The sequence below is a fragment of the Dicentrarchus labrax genome, unplaced genomic scaffold, assembly GCF_905237075.1.
Source record: "Dicentrarchus labrax unplaced genomic scaffold, dlabrax2021, whole genome shotgun sequence".
In the NCBI taxonomy this organism is placed as follows: Eukaryota; Metazoa; Chordata; class Actinopteri; family Moronidae; genus Dicentrarchus; species Dicentrarchus labrax.
In genome coordinates this window covers 13,807,547-13,829,788 of record NW_026136716.1, presented here as the reverse complement: position 1 = coordinate 13,829,788, position 22,242 = coordinate 13,807,547, and the positions used below count along the sequence as shown (strand labels likewise).

Genomic DNA, 22,242 nt, shown 5'->3' with positions numbered 1-22,242 from the left:
GGATTATTACGTAATGAGATCACAAAAGATAAGTAACTATCAGCCCAGATTACTTTTGAAATACATGTATTTATAATTAGTATACATTTTGTATAATACATCTTTAAAATATGTCAGTTTTAAAACATTTTTTGAGAAGCAGAGCTCTACTAACAATCTGGACTTTTCATGTTAAATTTTGACGTAATCCAAAAGTATTCAGATAGATGTCTCTGTTGTAATCTATTGCTGTTTTATTGTAATCAGACTATTGTGGCGCATATAAACACAATTCTTCACAGTAATCTGGTTCCTTTAGGGCATATAAACGCAGTCTGTCACAGGTGTCGCTTCACTTGGGTGGTAGCTGTATGTTGTTCATTAGGTGTTCTGTCAGTGTCTATCTGAGCTGGTGTAGTTTGCTGGCACGTGTTTCCTTGTTAAATTCTCCCGCCTTGTTAAAAACTTTTTACAGTTTTAGTGACCAACTCTCCTGCACCTCAAGTGTTCAGCTGTTTATACTTTATTTGCCTCATGTTGCTTTATAATAGTCATAAAGGTGGAGACTGTCAGAGCTCTTTCTTCAAACTGACACTGACTGCTAATCACAACTCAACTTAATATGACTCACCTGCCTGGCTGCCTTTTGTTTTTGTGATGTAGTTGCTTTAAATGTGATCCCTTCTAATGAAGTTTTTCCATTCTTCTGTCCACCCCCTGTATGTGTACGAGCACATGTGTCAGCCTGTATGTGTCTAATCCGCTGTCAGTGACAGCTCTCAGTAGGAAGGAACTGTCACACATGGTTTGCATTAATGTCACCCTTAATACACATGACAAAACTAAATGCTCTTAACTCCTAATGGGAAACAGCAGCAACCCCCCAACACACACACACACACACACACACACACACACACACACAGAGGGAAGGTAAAAATCTGAAGCCCTGCCAAACCTCACTCCAACTTTTATTCCCCTAATAACCTAAAATGTGACTCTCAACCAAACCCAGCAGAAGCTTAATAGGAAGCAGATCTCGTGGAGACAAGCAGAGGGGCCGTTAAAATCCAGGAGAACAGAAACGTTCAGTGCAGTTATAAAGAGGAAACATTCTTCATTTATTTGATCTTATCTGGAGAACGTGGAGACAGTAAGTGAAAATAAGTCTTCAGTACCATGCTCAACCCAAGACTTTGTGGTTATGAGGTCATCACCTGAACCACTAGAGCGGGATAGCAACCTGCGTCTGTTTAGCCCCTCTCCAGTGGCTCCCTGTGGCTTTGATAAAAAATTAAAAGGAAGTCATTTTTTAACATTTAAATGTATCATTGCTGTAGGTCTTAAGTGATTACATTCTCCAATTGTAAAAACCGACTGGCAAACAAATGCTAAAACAACTGAAATGTGCGTCATACATTTTGTCTTTATTTTTTTGCCGAACCTCATTACTGGTGGCAAGAAGTCTTGAGTCTCCCTACCTAGGCTAGCTATGGAAAATTGAGAATTTAATAGTGCAAAGAAAGATTTGTGCTTGATATGCTTGTTTCTTTTTTTTGTTGTTGTTGTTTTGGCCTTTTTGTTTTCTTGGCCAATAATGGCTCTTTTGATAGTAAAGGTTGCTGACCCCTGTGTTAGACCAGCATGTGCTGTAAACAATATCCTACAAGGGTTTTCTATTGCACTGTCCTCATGTTTCTACACACCCTTTTTGTTGCTATAAATAACATTGCATTACCTCTGTCTTAAACTCATAAACAAACACCATTTCCCCTTCACAATAAGCCTTGTGATTTCCTCTTTTTCTCAAATGTTTTTTATTTGAGTATGTTCACAAATACAGTATACACACACATGGTACATATATCCATAAGCTATACAGTACATGTGATTACAATTACTGTTTTTGACTACTACTGACTATACTATCTGCTCTGATATCTTCCCCTCAGGTGACTACATGGAGAAGATGTGGTCAGTACAGGACAAATCCGATATAAAAGGTATGTTCCTCTTTTTATTGACGACTTTCTAGTGACATAATGCACTTTGTGGTGGCCATGTTGGAGGGTTGGGTTTAGAAATGGATAGACTGGTAGATCCAGTGGGGTCCTAAGGTTAGGCTTTAGTACTAAGGTTAGGTTTGGTTTAGTTTAGTTAGTGTGCAGTGTTAGTGTGTGAGGTTTAGGATTCAGATTTTGGTTAGGAAACAAATGTAAACAGTAAAGTAACGTGTGTGTGTGTGTGTGTGTGTGTGTGTGTCTGTGTCTCACACAGTGGAGAGGGATTTGGACATGAGCGTCCTCAGCCAGCGTCCTCCCTCTCTCTTACCCTCTCCCACCCATTTGGGCAGCCTGGGCGGCCCCGGAGCTCTGTCCATCAAGAGTGGCCTCGGGGACACTCAGACCTCCACCCAGCCTCACTGTCTTCCTCGTCCAGCCAGCCAGCACCACCCCAGTCCTCCGCTTCGTCCCCAGGCTCCGCCTCTCCTGGGCCACAGCGGGCTCCTGTCTCCCCATCTCTCCCCTCAGCTCGTGCGTCAGCAGCTGGCCATGGCCCACCTCATCAACCAGCAGCTAGCAGTCAGCCGCCTGCTCGCCCACCAGCACCCACAGGGAGTCAACCAGCAGTTTCTCAACCACCCGCCCATTTCGCGGACCTGCAAGGGCTCCGGGGCTGTTCCTGAGCCCGGCCTCAACTGCTCAGGGGGCGAAGTCTCCTTCGACATTTACCAGCAAGTCAGGAATGAGCTGAAGAGGGCCAGCGTTTCCCAGGCCGTGTTCGCCCGCGTGGCTTTTAACCGCACACAGGTAAACAGAAACACAGTGATCTCACTGTTTGTCAGAGATGATGCAATAACCTTGTGAGTAACTGTGTGTGTGTGTGTGTGTGTGTGTGTGTGTGTGTGTGTGTGTGTGTGTGTGTGTGTAAGCAGGGGTTGCTGTCAGAGATCCTTCGTAAGGAGGAGGATCCTCGCTCGGCCTCCCAGTCGCTGCTGGTCAACCTAAAGGCCATGCAGAACTTCCTCAACTTGCCAGAGGGCGAGCGAGACCGCATCTACCAGGAGGAGAGAGAGAGGAGCACCAACACCAACCATAACCACTCCACCAACCTCATGCCCAACACCAACACACACAGACACGCACAGGTACGCACACGCACTCACACACACTCATAGGATTGCACATACAGGCTAATACCCGCCATGTACTGTGAGAGAAAAATTGACATATAACTGCATAAACTCTGACCCTAAATACATACAGGGGGTAATGTGAAGTTCATTGATAATGGAAGTCTTTTTTTATTTTTTATTTAGCTACAGAAAGTCAAACCATCCGCTTATACGCTGTTGCTGTTTTGCAATGTTGCAGTTCATTTTTACTATGACATGTACTATGAGTACTGTTCTAAAAGAATATTAATAACACATTATAGCAAAGATCCACCAAACCTCTATGAAATATGAATCTGACACTTGTGAGGTTGTGATGAATAGACAGTGAATTCATCTGCTTATGCAAATGTCTAATAAATGATCCACTTTTTTAATCTCATCTTTTATGTAAACATGTCTATTTGTAAGTTTCATTTAATTCTCTGTGTCCTGCACTGTGCAGACAAAGTGCATCATGTCTGACGCAGAGCTGCCACTGAAGCTGGACTCACCGCTGAACATCACGTCAGGGATCTATGAAGAGATCCAACAGGAGATGAAGAGGGCGAAGGTCTCCCAGGCTCTGTTCGCCAAGGTGGCTGCCAACAAAAGTCAGGTCGGTCCCAATTGCTTAAAGATACAGCCCTCCATTTTATTAGACCAGTATAACTGAATATAGTCGTTACGCAGCGCAAAATGGCGTCTATAATACTCAAAACCCTGAATAAAACATTTTCTGTTTCCTTGAATTGTTGTATAGAGACGAGGGGCAAAAAAGAGGACCTGAAAAAAATAGAATGTATTCATCAAAACTTTTCTCTTTGTTGAATTAGTTTACAAACCTGAACCTCCCGTTACATTCCTGTACACGTACACACACACACACAGCTATGAGCTGTGTGTGTGTTTGTGTGTGTGGGCGTTTGGGGTATCTGATTACCCGCTGTGGCAAACATTATGTCTCCATCTTCAGATAAACAATGCGGGTGATCGAAGGCGAGATCAAAGCAGACGGTGCACTAGAGGGAGAGAGAGGGGGAGACAGAGAGAGGAAGACGATGGTTTCAAAAAGCAGTTGAAATGCCTTCACTAATTTTTTTTTATTATTACCATCACAGACAAGGGTTGAGAGAAAGTGTGTATTCATGTATGAGAGACACTGAGAGTCTGAAATGATAAAGCAGTAAATGGACTGAAACTGAGCGAGGGACGAAGGGGGACACAGCGGAGTCAGAGGAACAGAAGGATGCAAGACGGAGGAAAAGATAGACAAGATGACGGAGGGATGATCACATTATTATCATTAATTTCCAGGCTGAAGGCTGCGCATAAACAACAGCTGGTGGCAGATCCTGGGTCAGCCTAGCAGAGATAATCCAATCTTCTCTCACACACACACACACTCTCTCTCTTTCTTCAGCTTTTTTTTTTTTCTCAGGAAACAATTCAGTTGTATTCTAACACAACAAATAGTATTTTTATCTTAGAATTGAATATGTGGTGTACCTGTACGCAGCATCATAGCATTAACCTAATGCAGACAGCTCAGAGGATCATGATCCGAGTCAGTGCTTCAAATTCAATCCAAACATCGTGATTAAAAAGGAGTGAAACTGTATGAGCCAACATATGTGCTGAATTAAATATACAGCGTTCAGTCTAACTAGCAACACTGTGCTGATCTTATAAGAACACATTGCCACAAACAGCGTTTTAAAAACCCACTGCTTACAGACAACAAATAAACAACCAGCGGTAACAGAAATACAATAAGAACTTCCTCACCGATGTCACTCTAGTGTCTTTGGCCTAATGATGGCAGACAGTCCATCCATTCACCACTTTGCCCAAGACCGACATGTCTCAAACAGCTGCCATCAGCTTTGTTGTGGATATTCATGCGGTGAGTTTCAAGACATGTTTGCCACACCCTCCGGTGACGGCTGTAACTCAGACACAAAGCGGGTCATCCACTAATCAGAAGATCAGCGGTTCATCTGCCCGTCGAAGTGTCCTTGGGCAAGATACTGAACCCCAAATTGCTTCAGAAGGCTGCACATCAGTGTGTGTGAATGGAGCGATATAATTACAGTTAATTTACCATTCACTTCCTCTTGGCACTTGATATTAGTGAGCACACTATGACACACATCTGTAGACTCTTCAAACAGCTGTGTATTACAGTTACTTTGTCTTATATACCGTTTAATGTTAATGACAAAAAATGATTGCAGTATGTGATAATCAATATTTTTTCAAAATGATCAAATGCATTCAGCTTTTTTCAAACATTTGGAGTTCTTTAAAACACAGTTTGTCTGGAGGCTGCTTTAAGGGCTTATTTTAGTCTTTTATGTTATAAAAAAATGATCAATCAAAAATCATAAGACATGTTAATACTCAGTCACATCTGGGAGTATTCAGGCCTACAGCAGGCAGTGTTTCCCAGCATTATTTGGCTGTTATTTCCTGTTAAATACATAAATCTATAATTGAAGCTTTTTGTCATCGTGTGGCTAACATTTTGTTAAAGTGGTCAAGTTTAGTATCATGTGACTTCCAACATTGTGTCATACACATGAAAGCATTCAGCCCACATGGGCTTAAAAGTCGTCTTTAGTGTCTTATTAGATTACAATGCAAACAAATAACTTCTGTCCCATAAAATCTGCCACAGAAAGGTTCTAAAACACAGCTCGTGTTTGTTTTAATCCTCTATCCAGAAGAACTCACCAGAAATGAAGGACATCTTGCTAAAAAGTTAAATTGTTGGATAATGAGAAATAAAACATGTCTGTCCTGCAGGGTTGGCTGTGTGAGCTGCTCAGGTGGAAAGAGAGCCCGAGCCCCGAGAACCGCACACTGTGGGAGAACTTGTGCACCATCAGGAGGTTCCTGGGGTTACAGCAGGCGGACAGAGACCAGGTCTATGAGGAAGAGTCGAGGCAGCAGCACAGCGAGAGACTCCACACCGTCCTGCACATCCCAGACCAGCAGGTACAAACATGCAACCAGTAGTGGAGATTTCGTGCTCTCCTGGAGTGTACCAGAAAGCTTGACTTTATGGCTCCATGCCAGTGATAGCTGTAGGCATTATGTATTTGTGTTGTCCGTCCATCCGTCCCATTCTTGTCATTCTTGTCAATGTGATATCTCAGGAATGCCTTGAGGGAATTTCTTCAAATTTGGCACAAACGTCCACTTGGACTTAAGGATGAACTGATTGGACTTTGGTGGTCAAAGGTCACTGTGACATCACAAAACACATTTTGGCCAACTCAAGAATTGATGAACGTATTTCACAATTGGTCAGACACTGAATTGGTGACACTTTTGGCCTGATTAAGTGATGAACATGTTTTTACCCAAAAGGTCAAAGGTCAACTTTACTGTGACATCATAATGTCATGGAAAACACAATTGTTGCCATTATTCAACACCTTAACTCAAGAACAGAAGGGGAGATTGTGAACATATTTCATGATTGGACGGACACTGAATTGGTCAAGTATAATTTAAAAAGCATTTGTACTGGGCGCCCGGTTAGCTCAGTCAGTAGAGCTGGCGACTCATAAACGGAGTTGATGCAGCGGGCCGGCTTTGAATCCGACCTGCAGCCCTTTGCTGCATGTCATCCCCTCTCTCTCTACCCCCTTTCCTGTCTATCTTCAGCTGTCTCTGTCCAATAAAGGCATGAAAAGGCCAAAAAAATAACTTAAAAAAAAAAAAGAAATAGAGAAATAAATAAAAAACATTTGTACCTAAATTTAGCCAAAAAAATAACTTTTTATATAATTCCTTCCAAGTATTAATCACAAATATTATATTATAATATAATATATTATATTAGTCTGGACAGACATAGATGTTAACAGCAACTTGACTGGCTGGTGGACACATACAACCGTGGGGCACTTATTCTAGTTTAAACTGGTGAACATCTGAATGAAGAGAAAAATCTGTGTGAAAATCCGATTTTTTTTTTTTTTTTTTTTTTTTAAATGTACAACCGCTGGACCACAGTACAACCATGAGCAGGCAAAAGATACAAATCAAAGTGTTTTTACGAGTGAGAAAATGTGAAAAGCAGGATGTGATTGCTGTTTAGAAAAGTTTCCTCTGTGTGATCCACCACCTGCTCCTCAGCAGCCCTCCTCTTTGTCATATGTGTGTCCCAGAAGTCATTGAAAATAGAAGTGGTAAATGACCAACCCACACATTTCCTGCTAAACACTCCTCCATCCCACCCTCTCCCCAAAACCCAAATGCTCTCCAGTCTGGCCCTAACCTCAATATTATTCAGAACATACCCTGTAATTATTGAAGCAGGGAAAAAGGAATTGCCATTATCTTTATTTAGGTCCTTTAATTTTGATGGACCACAGATTTATGGTGTTGGATTCCTGTGTTTGGGTGTGCTGGCCACTCCACCCTGTTAATAAGCTCTAGTAGTGAGGTTTGTGTGATGAATTTGGGAGTTTAGCGTGCATGTTGGCGGAAGATGGAAGCCGGTTGGTGACACTTCCGCTTGTACTACATTTCCCTTCATGACTCTGCAAAGGGCACTGAAAGAGGAGCTGAGTGGTGATGAGGAGTTTGAGGTCTATATTGTAATGACACATCATGAGGCTAACACTCTAGTCCCTCTATATCCGCTTGTTGTCCTGAAGCCTTAAAGTGTGTTGAATCTGCAGCAGTGGATATGTTGGTGCTTACACACACTGACCCAGAGCTATATTTGTCTAATTATCTGCGCTTTTTATATGGTCACAAAACAGCATGTCCCCTACATAGAGGGTGTCTTAAAGAGTCTAAAATCCAATCATCAGAATTTTAGTCATTTTAAAATGTCTTAAAATTTTATTGAATTAATGAAGTTAACATTACTTGTATAAAGTTCCATACCCTTGTACCTTTTTGCCAGTATGGACATAAAATTGGTCTTAAATTGCATTCATAATGGTGTTAAATGTCTTAATTAATCTTAATCAGTTGAAACCTGCAGAAATCGTGTATAAATCCCTCAAAGGGGACTGTAAATTATTTCCCATACACATTTTTGTTGCATCAGGAATGTCAGTTAAACTGGGTAACCACTTGAGTTTTTCTTTTGCTGTTTAACAGTTTTAAAATGTTAAAATGTTTATTAAATGCGTAGAATGTACAGAACATCAAAAGGTGGTGAAATGTTCAATATATATTTGCTACTTCACTGATTCCTACTTTTTTAATTAGTGCAACATGTATAAAATACAAAAGTTGGAGAACAAATGCACATAAAATAAAATACAATGGATGATGACTGCTGGGAAATATAATGTGTTAGCAGTCAAAATAATCAAATAATAATCAGTTACATATAGAAGCCCTAAGAAGTGAGAAAATTCTGGTAATCCATTTTTTAAAATAGTTTTCTGTCCTGTGTTTATGACTTAAGAACAGGTGAAAAAAGGTTTTGTTTTGTCAGGAAGTTTTTTTTTTGGTCTGTGAAACAAATTGAAAAAGTTGTATTTGCACTCTAAATAAAAGGTACATATATTGTGTCTCATCTGGAAGAAAACACAATGCAGACATGGTGTAGTGGTGTACGTTTGCCTCTTGTGACCAAAATGAGTATTACAGCAGCAAAAGCATTTCCTCTAAATATAAATGGTTCATTCTAATGTAACAAAACAACATTTAGGAAGATCTATTGACAGAAATGGAATATCATATTCATTGGTATGTTTTCATTAGTGTATAAGCACCTGAAAATAAGAATCATTCGGTTTTTGTTACCTTTAGAATGGATTTTTATCTACAGAGGGAGCAGGTCCTCTTCTACGGAGTCCACCATACTGAACTGCCGTGTTTCTACAGTAGCCCAGAACAGAACAACCGCTGGCTCTCTCTCAATTTCCGTAGTTTCAGGGTCACCATAGTTTCTCCTACAGGCTTGGAAGGCTAAACTGTATTCAAATGGTTGCAATTTGCAACTTCGCCACTAGATGCCACTAAATCCTACACAGTGATCCTTTAAATTCCACTTGTATGTCACAGAAGTTGGTCTGCACATTGATCTAATTTTTTTACTGCTTACTACTGTGATAATTTCTTCCAAAATGGCTTAATCGTCCACTTGGATGAACTGATTCGATTTTGGTGGTCAAATGTCGTGACACATATTATTTCATTTTCTTGACTGTCCTTTTCTTGTCTGATCAGGCACTCCACAGACAGCCCATGCCCCCTCTGACCACTCCATCTCCAATTCATGAAGACCCACAGCCCAACCCATTGCTCATCTTGCGTGGCTCAGAAGACAGGCCCCAGCCTGGGACGAGCCCTGGCCTTGGAGGGGGAGGACCAAAGAAGGCCCGATCACGGACACGGATTTCCCTTGAGGCCCTGGGAATCCTGCAGAGCTTCATTGGCGATGTGGGGCTCTACCCTGACCAGGAGGCCATCCACACCCTGTCAGCCCAGCTGGATCTACCCAAGCACACCATCGTCAAATTCTTCCAGAACCAGCGCTACAATGTCAAGCACCACAGCCAGGTCAGAGAGACCGTCCCCGGAGAGGATGACCGGGAGAGCTTGAGTCCTACCGAGGGAGGCATCGGCACGGCGGAGAGTCGAGGGGAGGAGGGTCTTTCTGCATCTGAGGAGTCAAGTGAGGATGGGAGAGGATCAGTGGAGGTGTTCAGAACAGAGGGAGGAGATGGAAGAGAAGAAAGAGATGTGGAGATGGAGAAGGAAGAAGGGGATGATGGGAAAGCCTCAGGGCCAGCTGCTTCCTCCCTGTCCCCCTACAGCAGTCTGGACAGCCCCCACTCTGCAGAGCAACAGAGATAACAGCAGAGAAAACAGTCAGAGAGAACTGAGGAAAAGATGGAAGCAAAGGACACCATCAAACTGTGAAGAAACACATTTTCATCACCTTTACCAGAGCTGGTGATCAGAGCTCTCTAATATCTGAACAGCTGTGGAAAATATTTAAGTAAGGTTTGACTGAAAAGGGACCCAAAGGTATTAGCACTACCTTCAGATAGAGTATTTTTGGTTTGATACTACCTGTAGACATTATTTGGGATAATATTTAATAGCACTCAAAGAGAAAACATGTCCTCTCAAATTTTCAGTATTTCACCTGGTTGTTCCTGGTAAAGATGGGAATGCATTAACTCATCACTACACTATGCTGAAACACAACTGAATTCTTGAGTTGGTTTTTTAGTGATACTCCACCTCAAACACTTAAAACCTATGAAGGCTTTAAAGGTGACTGTAAAAACTGTAAAAAGACGGCGGCACAATCCACTTCTTTAACAGTTCTGTCAAGTATTACTGAGTACACAGCTAAAGTATTAGCCGTAAAGTTGTGAAGTATTTTGACAAATGGATACTGATTTATGGAAAGGAGGAGTGGATTATGCTGGTTTGAGTTTAGATAAAAATAGTTTCCACCATAGAAATCTTCAGCTACCTTGTTTATTTATGTAAGTTTTTCTTTATTATGTTTACAGGTAAAGTGCTTGATTAAAAAACATTTGTTTGGAGGTTTTCTTTAAGGTCGGGGAAGGCAGGTTTCAGATGAACAAAACTGGAATTGACCCCAAGTCCCACCCTATTGGCTCTGTGCTCCAACAGTAAAGCAAGCCTCAGTCAGAACCTTAGCTAGCTATCTACATCGATTGTTAGCTAGCTAGTTACATCTGAAATTTGTGGCAAAATGTTACAAAATGCTAGCTAACGATCTAGCTAATTCACATCAATCATTAGTTTGTGTTAATAAGTTAATAATGGATTCATAGAACTATTAATAGATTATTAAAACCATCTATTAAGAGTTAATATTAGTATTAGTTAGTACTATATTTGTGTGCAGGTTTTCCAACTTGTCCACGTTACTGTCACTGAATGTCTCGTACAGACAGAAGAGGTTGTCAATGTTAAATAGCGAGAAAAAGCCCCCCTTTTAAGTCCCGCCCCTTTGAGTTAAGCTAGTTACATCTGAAAGCTAATGTTAGGAAAACAGTAGCTAACTAGCGAGCTAATGTGCATCAATCATCAGCTTGCTAGCTGAATCTGAAACGCAGCGTAAAGGAGAACGTTTACCGAGGTTCTGACCGAGGCTGGCTCAACTCCTATTGGACCACAGAGCAAAAAGGGGCGGGACTTAGGAGGTCAGTTGCAGTCTACCCACATACAGTATAACAGTTTGGAGTCTACTGCCAACCTTACAAAACTCGCCTCACTGAAGCTTCTGAACGAACCCCTCCAACCACACAGTTCTGATCTTCCTGGTCAGATATTAATATTACGTCCACGCACATCGGTACGCTGCAGCCAGATAGGATCTTCTGTCTGAGCAGAGGTTAAAACACTTGGCTCATATCGGTCTTCTTGGACCAAGAATGAACTGTACTGACATAGGGCAGTAGTACCTCACGAGAAGGGCATTCACCTGGGAAATACACACAGGCCAATAACACTAGCACCTCCACCCAGACTCTGAATACATTTTTTAAAATATAAGTTCAGCTAAGTTCTCTGTGAAACCCAGGCCTTGACTGACAGTAAATCAGTTCCACACTACACTCCCATTGATATTTATTACTAACTTTATATTTACTAAAATCTAGAGTATTGTTGTAATTACACGTTTGGTATTATTTTCTTTGATATGACTACAAAGGTTTTTGTAAATGTGATAGAAAAATGGACAAGCAAGCGTGAAGAAGTTTGAACTCAGTGTTACACAGTTTATGTTTTAAAAGTATGATCCTTTATTTACTTTCTAAAGCAGACTGGAAGGGAAACTGTTTTCTAGTGGACATTTATGTACATTATGATGTAAATGTTGACAATTCACCTGCAACAACGGAATCTGTCATCATATGTGGGATGCAACCACTGTCACTTAACACTGTTTGTGTAATTTGTGCTACTAAGGAACAGGGTATGAAAACACATTATTTGCATTTACGGTCTGTTTCGTCTCTGTCCTGGATGGAGCACAAAGAATTTCTGATTTGTTCCACTTTTGATGTTTAATCATTGTTCTGATTCTGTTGTGGGCAGGACATGCAATTCTTATAAAACTTTTCTAAAAGTATCCTCTGTGTGAGAGTTTGCCCTCTTTGCCTTTTGACTACCTTTGTTAGTCGGTCCCAGCTGCGGTCGAACATTCAAAAAAATTACGTCCTATGTCCTCTTTTTTTTTTTTTTTTTTTTTTTTTTAAACATTCCTCATTACGTTTTCCAGAGGTCAAGGAAAGATGTGAAGGAGAACTCATAAGGACTTATGGATGAGGAATAGACAATCGTGGCGCTGAGAGAATCCCACTGCAATTACACTAGGCTTTTTTTTAAAACCAACTTTATTTATAACACATGGAAGATAAGTACAATAACAAAGTCAATGCAGATCAAGTAAGGTTCCCTGACCAAAACAGAATCACACCTCCAGAGAAAAGATGTTTTTAGTTTATACAAAGGGTGCATTTAACCATCACTTACTCATAGGAAGTAACAACAACAGGGATACTGTTGTAAACAAAAACAAACAGGATTGAAATACAGAAATTAGAAAGTGGAGCCATTAAAATAATCATAAAAAAAAAAAAAAACAACTAAGCAAAGGGCCAGAACACTATATTTTGGGATATAAGTGTTAACGTTTCCTGGCTTTTTAATTTTTTTTTGTTTGTTTTTTTAATAGATTTGTTAGGTAAAAAATACTTTTTTTTTTTTTGTGCATTGCACAATGGGGGGATTTTGTGTAGCAACATTTATGTACTGTGTACTGTGTAGTATTTTGTTATGATCTTGTTAACTAGAAATTCATATTGTTGTTTCTGCATGGGTCTGCCGCGGTGAAACTACAATGGCACAGTGCTGTAAATGTTGCTGGCACAAGGAACTGTGGGACTGTAAAGGATAGTCCAGTGTATCTTATGCTAAAGGCGATAATAAAGGAAGCACTGAACCGCCTTTCATGCATTTAGAGAATAAGAACAGTTCTTATCTTCGATGCCACAGAATTACTTCAGGCCATTTTACTCAGTTTGGAACATTCCTAAGCAAAGAAGACTATTTGTTGGCTGACTGGAAAGGGTCTGCTACACTAAATGGAACGGAAACTTAATTCTTATCATTGGTGACACTGGAGTTTACCCTACTATTTCATGAGAAAATGGTCTCCAGGAGCCAAATCTACAAAACAAAGTCATCATGTTGAATTTATTTTGACTTGCAAACATAGAGTGCACCTGGCATTATCTTTATTCAAGGCTGTCTGAATTCTGTTTATTCACTTAAATTCACCTGCTAATGGTTGAAATCCAAGGCATGCCCCAGGGTACAATACAGTACAAACACATTCATGTAGCACTATCATGCTTGAAAATACAGATATAAGAGAAAAGCGATGATATCATGTAAAAGTAGTCATGAAAATAGCTGCCATTCCACTCCCTCACATACCTCGACCCCAACCACAAACTTTATAAGAACAGATGTCAAATGCAAATACAAAGAGCGCTGTCCGTACCAGCTGAACCACAGACGCATGAATGTAAAAACAGCAGCTTTAAAATGCAAAATACAAAGTATATAATGCAATTAGATGGGTGGGTTACACATATTGTAACTCCTGAGCACTGGATGAGATAAAAACAGCACAAAGAAACACTGGCTGGCTGTAAGAGAAGCAGCCGGGTGAAGCTGGATGGGCTCCCGCAGGCTCCTCAGAAGTCTTAAAAAGTCTAAAATCCAATATTTCATTTTTCCTATCGCAGCCTATTATTATCGGGCTGAAATAACACAAATGATACGATCACCATTTACATATCGCATGATGCTGCTGTGTTCTCTTCTTCACTCTGGGAATCATTGTAAACAGATTAATTTACGAGTTGTGCTAACTCTGTGCAGCTTCATGTCTACTTTACTTGCCAGAGCACCTGCTAACAATTTGAAACAATTTAGCAACTGCCAACAGATGCAAACAAATGTGCCTCTCCTTGTCCTTATCTCCATCTGTCAACCTCTGTTAAACTGTTTGGCTTCAAGAGAATACTTGCTGATTTGCACTTGCACTAAAGGTCCAGCACGTTGGTGTGCTCTTTAGTCAACTTCTTTCTAGTGATGTAGTTTGTTACCAAAGCTCAGCAATTAACTTGGATAGTACAATATTATTATTATTATGATAGAGCTGAAGGCCCAAACTATGTACAACCCAACTCCTCCCAAAACATTTGTGACTGCAGTAGACGGGATGAGCCAACCAGCCAGTGTATAAAAATTGATGTTTGAAGATGTTTTTTGGAGAGTTGACCCTTCCTAAGCCCCGCCCCTTTTTGCTATCTGCTCCAATAACAGTTGAGCAAGCCGCTGTCAGAACCTCAGTCAACTGCCTCCTTCGCTATACTTAAAAATGTGAAATGTATAATGAAAAGTAACAGTTGCACGTAGAGATGCTGGAGGGAACCCCTGACACAGACTCTTCACCTTTAGAAGATAAATGAGCCTCGTGTCACTAAAACTAAGAGACTAACAGCTAAAGCACACACTGTCCCTCAGTGTGTGTGTTTTCTCTGAGTTCATCATAGTCAACTCACATCTAATATTACAACTGCATCAGTGAGTGTTGGTACGCTCCACTGGATTTCTGCTCACACAGCTGGCTATTAGAGCCGTATGGCAGGCTGATACGGGGCCATTAGAGGTGTGTGTGCATGTGCGTGTGTGTGTGTTGTGTGATAGGGACGCAGGTGCTCAGTGGGCTGATATTACCCAGGATGCTCAGGGTGGGGGCAAAGGGGTTACGGGGGGAAGGAGGCTCTCTGTGGAGCTCGCAAACACACCTGTGATCCCCTGCTAGCACGCTCACACATGCACACACACTCTGTTCCCCCAACCCTTGCGCTGTAGCACGTTAATACACACTCTGATAAACAGGCTAATACTCGCAGCGGCAGCACTTTACACGCCATTGAATACACCACACGGTCATCAACGAAGCCAACACGTGGCACTGTGTGTGTGATGTTTTGGAGACTTGTGTGTGTGTGTGTGTGGGTGGGTGCATGTGCAATGCAATACCGTATGCAGTGAAAAGGCATTGTAACCTCAGGCAAACCTAAGCATTTTTAGTATCAAAAAGATGAGAAAAACTAAAGAAAATGTCATAATTTTACGGTTTAGATTTAGTTTTTGTAGTTTTGGCCAACATTTTACTTCATTGCTGATATCTGGGGATGTGAGAGTTCTGCTGGACACAACAGAGAGCACAGGACAACCACACAAGCCATCTGACAAAGTCTTAACAATTTAACCCGCATTTTCTAAACCACTGATTTAGAAGATTTAGATGAAAGGGGAAGTGTAAATTTGTTATTACCACATCTTTTGTAAGCATCACTCTACAAACTCTGAAGTGGTTTAGGTTAAACTCAAGCAAACTGATTGTTTGACTTGTAAAACTTAAAGTTGCTCCTTTGTTGACCTTTGTCCAGAAAAAATCCAATCCAAAAGTACATCAGCTTCAACAAATATGCTGAACTGTTTCAAGTGCTAGCACTAGATGAGTTTTCAGTGTGCGATGGAAGGTGTGTAGAGATCTGCTGTTTTGATGTCTATGGTGAGCTCGTTCACACCATTGTGGCTCCAGGACAGCAAACAGTCGTGGTTTTCTTGAGCGGTTGTTGGGCGCCCATCGTAGTGAGGGAGAAACAAGTTGATTGGAAGCAGCAGAGCACATTGTTAAAACAGAAAACTAAAATTAACACATTCATTTAATGATCTGTAATGGCCACATTTTAGACTAAATGATAGGCATGAGTTCAATGAAAAAAAACATGCATTTGGAAAAATGTCTGAAGATTTGAAGATTCAATTCAATTCAATTTTATTTATATAGCACCAATTCATAACAAAAGTTATCTCAGGGCACTTTTCAAATAGAGCAGGTCTAGATCTTACTCCTTATAAAATTATTTATAGACACCCAACAGTTCCCACCATGAGCAAGCACTTGGTGACGGCAGCAAGGAAAAATTCCTTTTTAAAAGGCAGAAACCTAGGACAGACCCCCCGGCTCTAGGTGGGTGGCTGTCTGCCTCGACCAGTTGGGGTTAGAGAGAGAATGAGAGAGAAAGAGAGAGAGAGAGAGAGAGAGAGAGAGAGAGAGAGAGAGAGAGATATTTGATAATAATATATTGATCTCAAATGCCACCTTTAGATATTTCTACTCAATGCTTTACTAATGTGCCACAATAATGGTTTTGAGTTCAAATATCTCCATTTGGGGGAATTTCCAAGCAAATATTGATATATTTGATTCATTAGATTAAATCTGCATCAGTTTCTGCCACCTCTTAAAGTCTCTCTCTTTCCCTAGATCTGCTCCTGAGTGGACAACGGTGTATAATTGGCCTTGTCCTGGATGTTGGATCGACCTGAGCCATTTGCAGCATGGTAGGCAAGTACCTTGAATTGGATTCGAGCAGCCACTGGTAGCCTGTGCAGGGAGCGGTGTAGTGTGGGAGAACTTGGGTAGGTTGATGCAGCTGGGTTGCTGTATTCAAGATGAGCTGCCGAGGTCAGATGGCCCATGCAGGCACACCACCCAGGAAATAAGTGTGCTTACCTCCTGGGTGAGGAAGGCATGATCAGTGAATAGAATGTGACTGATTTGAATAAAGGCTTAAAAAACAACATTACTGAGATCCTATTCTCACTTAATCACATCATGTGTCTTTGGTAGATCTGGCCTCAAGAAAACTAAATGTAAATTCATCCAAGAAGCAATTGACACTGAGTGAAATCTGACAGGTGTAAAAGCATCCATTTCTCCAAGACACACATAAGCTTTACTCATCCCAGGTGTAACTGTCATTTTAACACAAATGATCGCACAGAAGGTGCACCAATCTGTTGCAGTATTTGCCTGATCCCCAATCAGTTTGATCTTTGGATGATCTCTATGGGTGGGGCAGAGTGTGTGAGCCTGTGAAAACTTTTGTCTCACTCCTAGTCTATAAATGAGATTCAGTTTCCTTAAAATACTTTTACTCTTTCAAAAAAAGAAGTAATTCCAACTCCAATCTTACACTGAATATGTTTGTACTGCATTGTGCTCATAGTGTTAAAGGTGTCACACATTATGATCAGCTACACATGGTAACACTAAACAACACAACTTTTGGTCCATGCCACACACACACACACACACACACACACACACACAGAGAGAGAGAGAGAGAGAGAGAGATGATGAAAACACCCCTCAAACACCCAAAGATGAAACGAGTCAGAAAACAACCACATCACATCTCCTTCAAAAACAAACATGTAATTATGGCGGCTCTGCTGTATTAGTGGCAGAGCAGCGGGTTTTGATGTGCGACTCTAAATCGCGTTACATTGAGCCAGTAACATTTTTACGCCCACAGAAAGACATTCAAAGCAAATCCCTTTAAGAGCAAAATAAAAAACAATTAAAGACTAATAGGGCTTTAACTTCTAAAAGTCTGGAATCTGATAATTTAATGTTCCATTTGTTTCAAGTAGTAAAAAGCTATATTTGTTGTGAATATAAAAAACTTAAAACAAATGAATTTAAAGCTAAATTAGAGTGTTCAGTCTCTGCTTTGGAAAGAATTATTTTTGGGTCTCTCACTGATGTATGTGGTTTACTATAATCGTCTCTACAACTGATGAACGTTTCGTTAAGCTCAGTATCATGAGAGGAACTTTTCATCTTATGCTCCTGAAGTTCTCTGGAGATCATATTCAGCATTCTTGTCTGCTGTACTTAACAACCTACCGACGCTGGAATGATGAAATCATTCTAATTGACCTACAAAGAGCATTTGATGCTGTCAACCACAGTCTGCTACTTGAGAAGCTGTCAGTGATGGGTTAGTGTTCATTAGCACTGAAATGCTTTGCTTCATATTTAACCCATTGAGCAAAATGTCTCAAGGTCAACCTTTAACGTTTGGAGTCCCACAGGGAAGTATCCTGGGCCCCCGGTTGACTCCCTTTGAACGAACCTTTTTTCAGCTGCTTGTGACCATGGACGAGGCTAACAATGTCAGCCCATTTTGAATTATTGCTATAGAAAAGGTCAATGGAAACTGCAAAATTCGAGAAAAAAAAGACAACTTAAATGTCCTGAATGTCCATGAAAAGTTTTAACGCACTCTTAAGGTGTTTGTTGTTGGGTTTTTTTTTTTGCCTTTTTCAAAAAAGAGTTAATGCTTTTAATGGCAGATGGAAACACTTTCCAAATAAGTTCTTATGTAGCGAACATTTCAGTCACATGACTGATGAGCTGTTTCAGCTCTAACAATTTCCTCATCGCTCCCATGGCTCTATAATACGTCCAAGATCGGTGCATACAGATCTGATCCTGTTTCCTGCATTTTATTCACAGTTTGAGCTCCGAATGGCACTCTATTTACGTCATCATGTTGCACCCTCTTCCAACTGGAGAATTAGTACCACCTACTGCTTATCTCTAGTGCATCACAACTTTCTGTGTGCTGGTGCCCTTTTTATTCTTTTCACCCCTGCCCATCAAACAGTTATAATTACCGCATAATTATGCTGTTGCTGACCCTGAATAAAGTATATTCAATTGCAATAGCATTTCCACATTGTGCTACCTTACGGGCAATGGCGATTCTGGGGGGTGGCCTGGGATGGCCAGGGCCACCCCTGAAAGCTCATTGGCCACCCCTGTGGCCACCCCAGATCTGATAGGTTGTTGGTCAAGTTCGTCAACACAAGAAACAAGAGAAAGCTGTTAATCAATGATGACAGCTGATCGACCGATTTAGGGCCATTTTTACTAACACAGACTGTTTTAGTTAAAAATGTAAAACTGTCCCTAAATCCCTTAAATGGCGATTCTGGGGGGTGGCCTGGGGTGGCCGGTGTTGATTCTAACCCAATTTGACAATGATCTTGCTTGACGTTTGTAATTATAGCTATTACTTCATGAGAGTTTGAAAGTTTACATAACATTACTTTATAGTATATACTTTGTTTGGAGTTAAGATTTGTTTGGTTTATGTTACAATTGTTTATGTATATTTATCATAAGTTAATTTATGAAGAAGCATCTTAACCATTTATGATTCTAAGTCTTAACTGTTCGATTTAAATAAACTTCTTAATTTATGCTGAATCAAAGCCAACGTTTCAATTTATACCTTCATCAGGGCCTTGGATATGAATACTGTCTGGGTAACCACTTTTTGAACATTTTCATACATCACAAGGCATCCTATAGAATGACATTATTCAGTAATCAGGCCATCATCTGTGTAACCTGTATTGTTACCTATGTTTGCTTTACTAATTTAAGTGCCATCTTGTGGTTAAATAAAAACAGACCTGGCAAAGAACAAACCAAAAAATTCCAATTCCAGTATCTCCAACAAATGATATCTAAGCTAAATAATAACATAAACTAAGCATGTAAAGAACAACAGATATTTCAGTTTTTTTCCTTACAAGCATAGTTTATCTTTTGCTTACAGATACACTTTTTAATAAGGTACTATCTTTAAGCATTTTGGTTTGTTCTGTTGCCTGGATTGCTGTGTTTTTATGTAACCACAAGATGGCGCCTCAATTAGTAAAGCAAACACAGGTAACAATACAGGTGACACATATGATGAGCTGATGACTGATAAATGTTATTCTATAGGATGAGTTAAGAGCAGTTGAATTTTGCTACTCTAATCTAACTTGTGAAGAGACGAGGACTTTAATCCACTACAAGGAAATGGTTCTTAGAAAATTTGTACCCTATCCTGAACATAATTACTGATTAAAAATAGAAATGTAAAATAACCAGAGATACTTGAGGACTGTGATAGGTGGAAATGGAATACAAAAATGACTTTTTAAAAAAAATATTTTTTTACCAGCATAGACACCTTTATTTGACAGTTACGAGACAGGAAATCATGGGAGAGAGAGGGGACGTGACATGCAGCAAAGGACCAGGATTTGAACCGCGGTCGGCTGCGTACGTATACGCATTAAACTTCGCTATGCCATGGCCACCCCACACTAGCTTTGTGTTCTATCTTGGCCACCCCAGTAAAAATGTCCTGGATACGCCACTGCTTACGGGAAAATATATCTGTTTGGGCATCAAACAAAAAACAAATTGCTCTCAGTGTCTGTAGTAACAAAGTAACAAAATCCAGTTTACATTAAAGAAAATATTGGACATGGCAGAGAAAACACCACCCTGCTTCATACTGCAGCTATCTGTCTGTCTCATCTGTGAGACATGTATTATCATTCACTTAACCATGCATTAGTTGCCTTGTAAAGATATAGCAATATTATTAATCAATAGCCACTGGATGTAATCAGCAGAATCGCCCAATTTAAAAATTCTGTTTGACCACCTGACCAGAAAAAAGGACTCTGTCTTCCCCACCGAGAAATCTTATGTATGAAATGGTAGTAAAACTATTGCAGTCAGTCTATCAGTATGAGAGGTGGCATCGTACCTCTTAATGCATCCCTGAGCTTTGACCACAGCACCGGCCTACTGACTAGCAAAAGTGAGATTCAATGAGCTATTAAGGCATTCTGTGATTATGTAAGGCTTAATTCACGCTCTGTAAATAATTGTGTCATTGCGCAGTGAGCTCGCTTCACCAGCCTGGATTTCACACCATGTCTACCATTTCTATCTTTTTCAAAAGAAATCTAACACAGAATCAGTTCACAGGCAGTGATGAAACCATCTCGTGGAAAAAGTCAAGTTAGGTAACAACTTTTCACATTTTAAACTCATGCAGGATAAAAATAATGTATTTTACTATTTCCTTTTGTATTATAAATACTTTTTTTAGCAATGTTCTGTTCATTTTATTTTAATTTCCTTAAGTATGCTCTGACAGAAACAAAATGGTTTGTGAAGTCATAACCTTGAGCTATGTTAAAGACCCCCTCCAGACAAGTATTAAGACATATATACAAATAATCTGCTTAGAACAGTAATGTGTGTCTGATAGTATAATTTCCACATTAAAATCTTTTAGAAAGTCATCTACTCCTTCTACCTCATTATAAATTCCAGAATCTATGAATATGCAAATGTTGTTCATTTCTAAAGATGTCTCTTATTTCACTGTAAAAATCCATTCTCTGTGCATGTGTACTGGTGGCTTGAAGTTTCTACATCACACACAGGTTTGACTTCCAAACTATCCTAATCTTACTATACATAATGAACAGATTCACATAATTACACGTAACTCCATCATATCCATTACATAGACAGTGTTTAAGTGACTGGAGCACAGGTGTATTCTTGAACTCTTTAAGCAGGCCATGTAGCCTCAGTGTAAGTCAGTGGAGCCATCGAGGAAGCACAGCTGGCCGGGTGGCTGTGGGCTCTCGACACCAGCTGCAGACTCTTGTGCAGAAAGAGCCACCAGGTGTCGGGGATTTCACGCTCCTTCCCTCCTCCACTGGTTCCCACTGCAGCCTGCTGAACCGTCACTGGGTTGGATTAACACCGGCTGTTCCTCCGCAGTGCCGCCACGGGCCCACAGCTCAGCACTCTTTCCTGCTTGTCGACTGGTTCCTTGTCTCCCTCGCACAGGATGAAGTGTGTCCGGATTCATTTTCAAGTTTACTTTGAGTCACTGTGTTGTAGTCTTTCTTTGGTGAACGGTGAAAGGTGGTGCAAACCAGTGTTTTCCACTCTATGCATTGGTGTCAATTCATGGAAAACTGCTCCAATATAATTTAGTTCAACACAAGAAACTGAAGATATTCAAACTATGAGAGTGAGACGTAGGATAATAGACTGTGAGCTTAAGCTTCACTGGGTAAAATAAAGACAACAAATTCTCTCCTTCTCATTTTCCATGCAGATAGTTTTTGTCCTTCTTACGTAAGCTGATACCAGTTTGTTCTGTGGATTACCCAGAATAACAGGGCATCTATTTTGGAAAGGGGTTTGAATTTTTTAAAGGAAACAGTTCGACATTTTGGGAAATATTTGCTTTCTTGGCCAGAATTAGATGAGAAGATCAACACCACTCAGTCAGTCTGAAATGTTTCCTGGGTTCTCTCAC

The 22,242-nt window shown here is 40.4% G+C and overlaps 1 protein-coding gene across 2 annotated transcripts in view; it reads left to right on the top strand.

The window, feature by feature from the left end:
* The window catches only part of LOC127378793 (DNA-binding protein SATB2), a 30,450-nt gene extending 18,217 nt beyond the window's left edge, over nucleotides 1-12,233 (top strand). The window contains exons 7-12 of one of the 2 annotated variants that reach the window (XM_051428058.1): nucleotides 1,932-1,982; nucleotides 2,257-2,789; nucleotides 2,915-3,127; nucleotides 3,600-3,752; nucleotides 5,942-6,133; nucleotides 9,341-12,233. In XM_051428058.1, the coding sequence (XP_051284018.1) occupies nucleotides 1,932-1,982; nucleotides 2,257-2,789; nucleotides 2,915-3,127; nucleotides 3,600-3,752; nucleotides 5,942-6,133; nucleotides 9,341-9,970 (1,772 nt within the window). In that variant the 3' untranslated portion in view covers nucleotides 9,971-12,233. Of the gene's footprint in view, nucleotides 1-1,931; nucleotides 1,983-2,256; nucleotides 2,790-2,911; nucleotides 3,128-3,599; nucleotides 3,753-5,941; nucleotides 6,134-9,340 lie in introns of both variants that reach the window. The other variant, XM_051428057.1, reaches the window with a different exon arrangement.
* The last annotated feature ends 10,009 nt before the right edge of the window (nucleotides 12,234-22,242 follow it).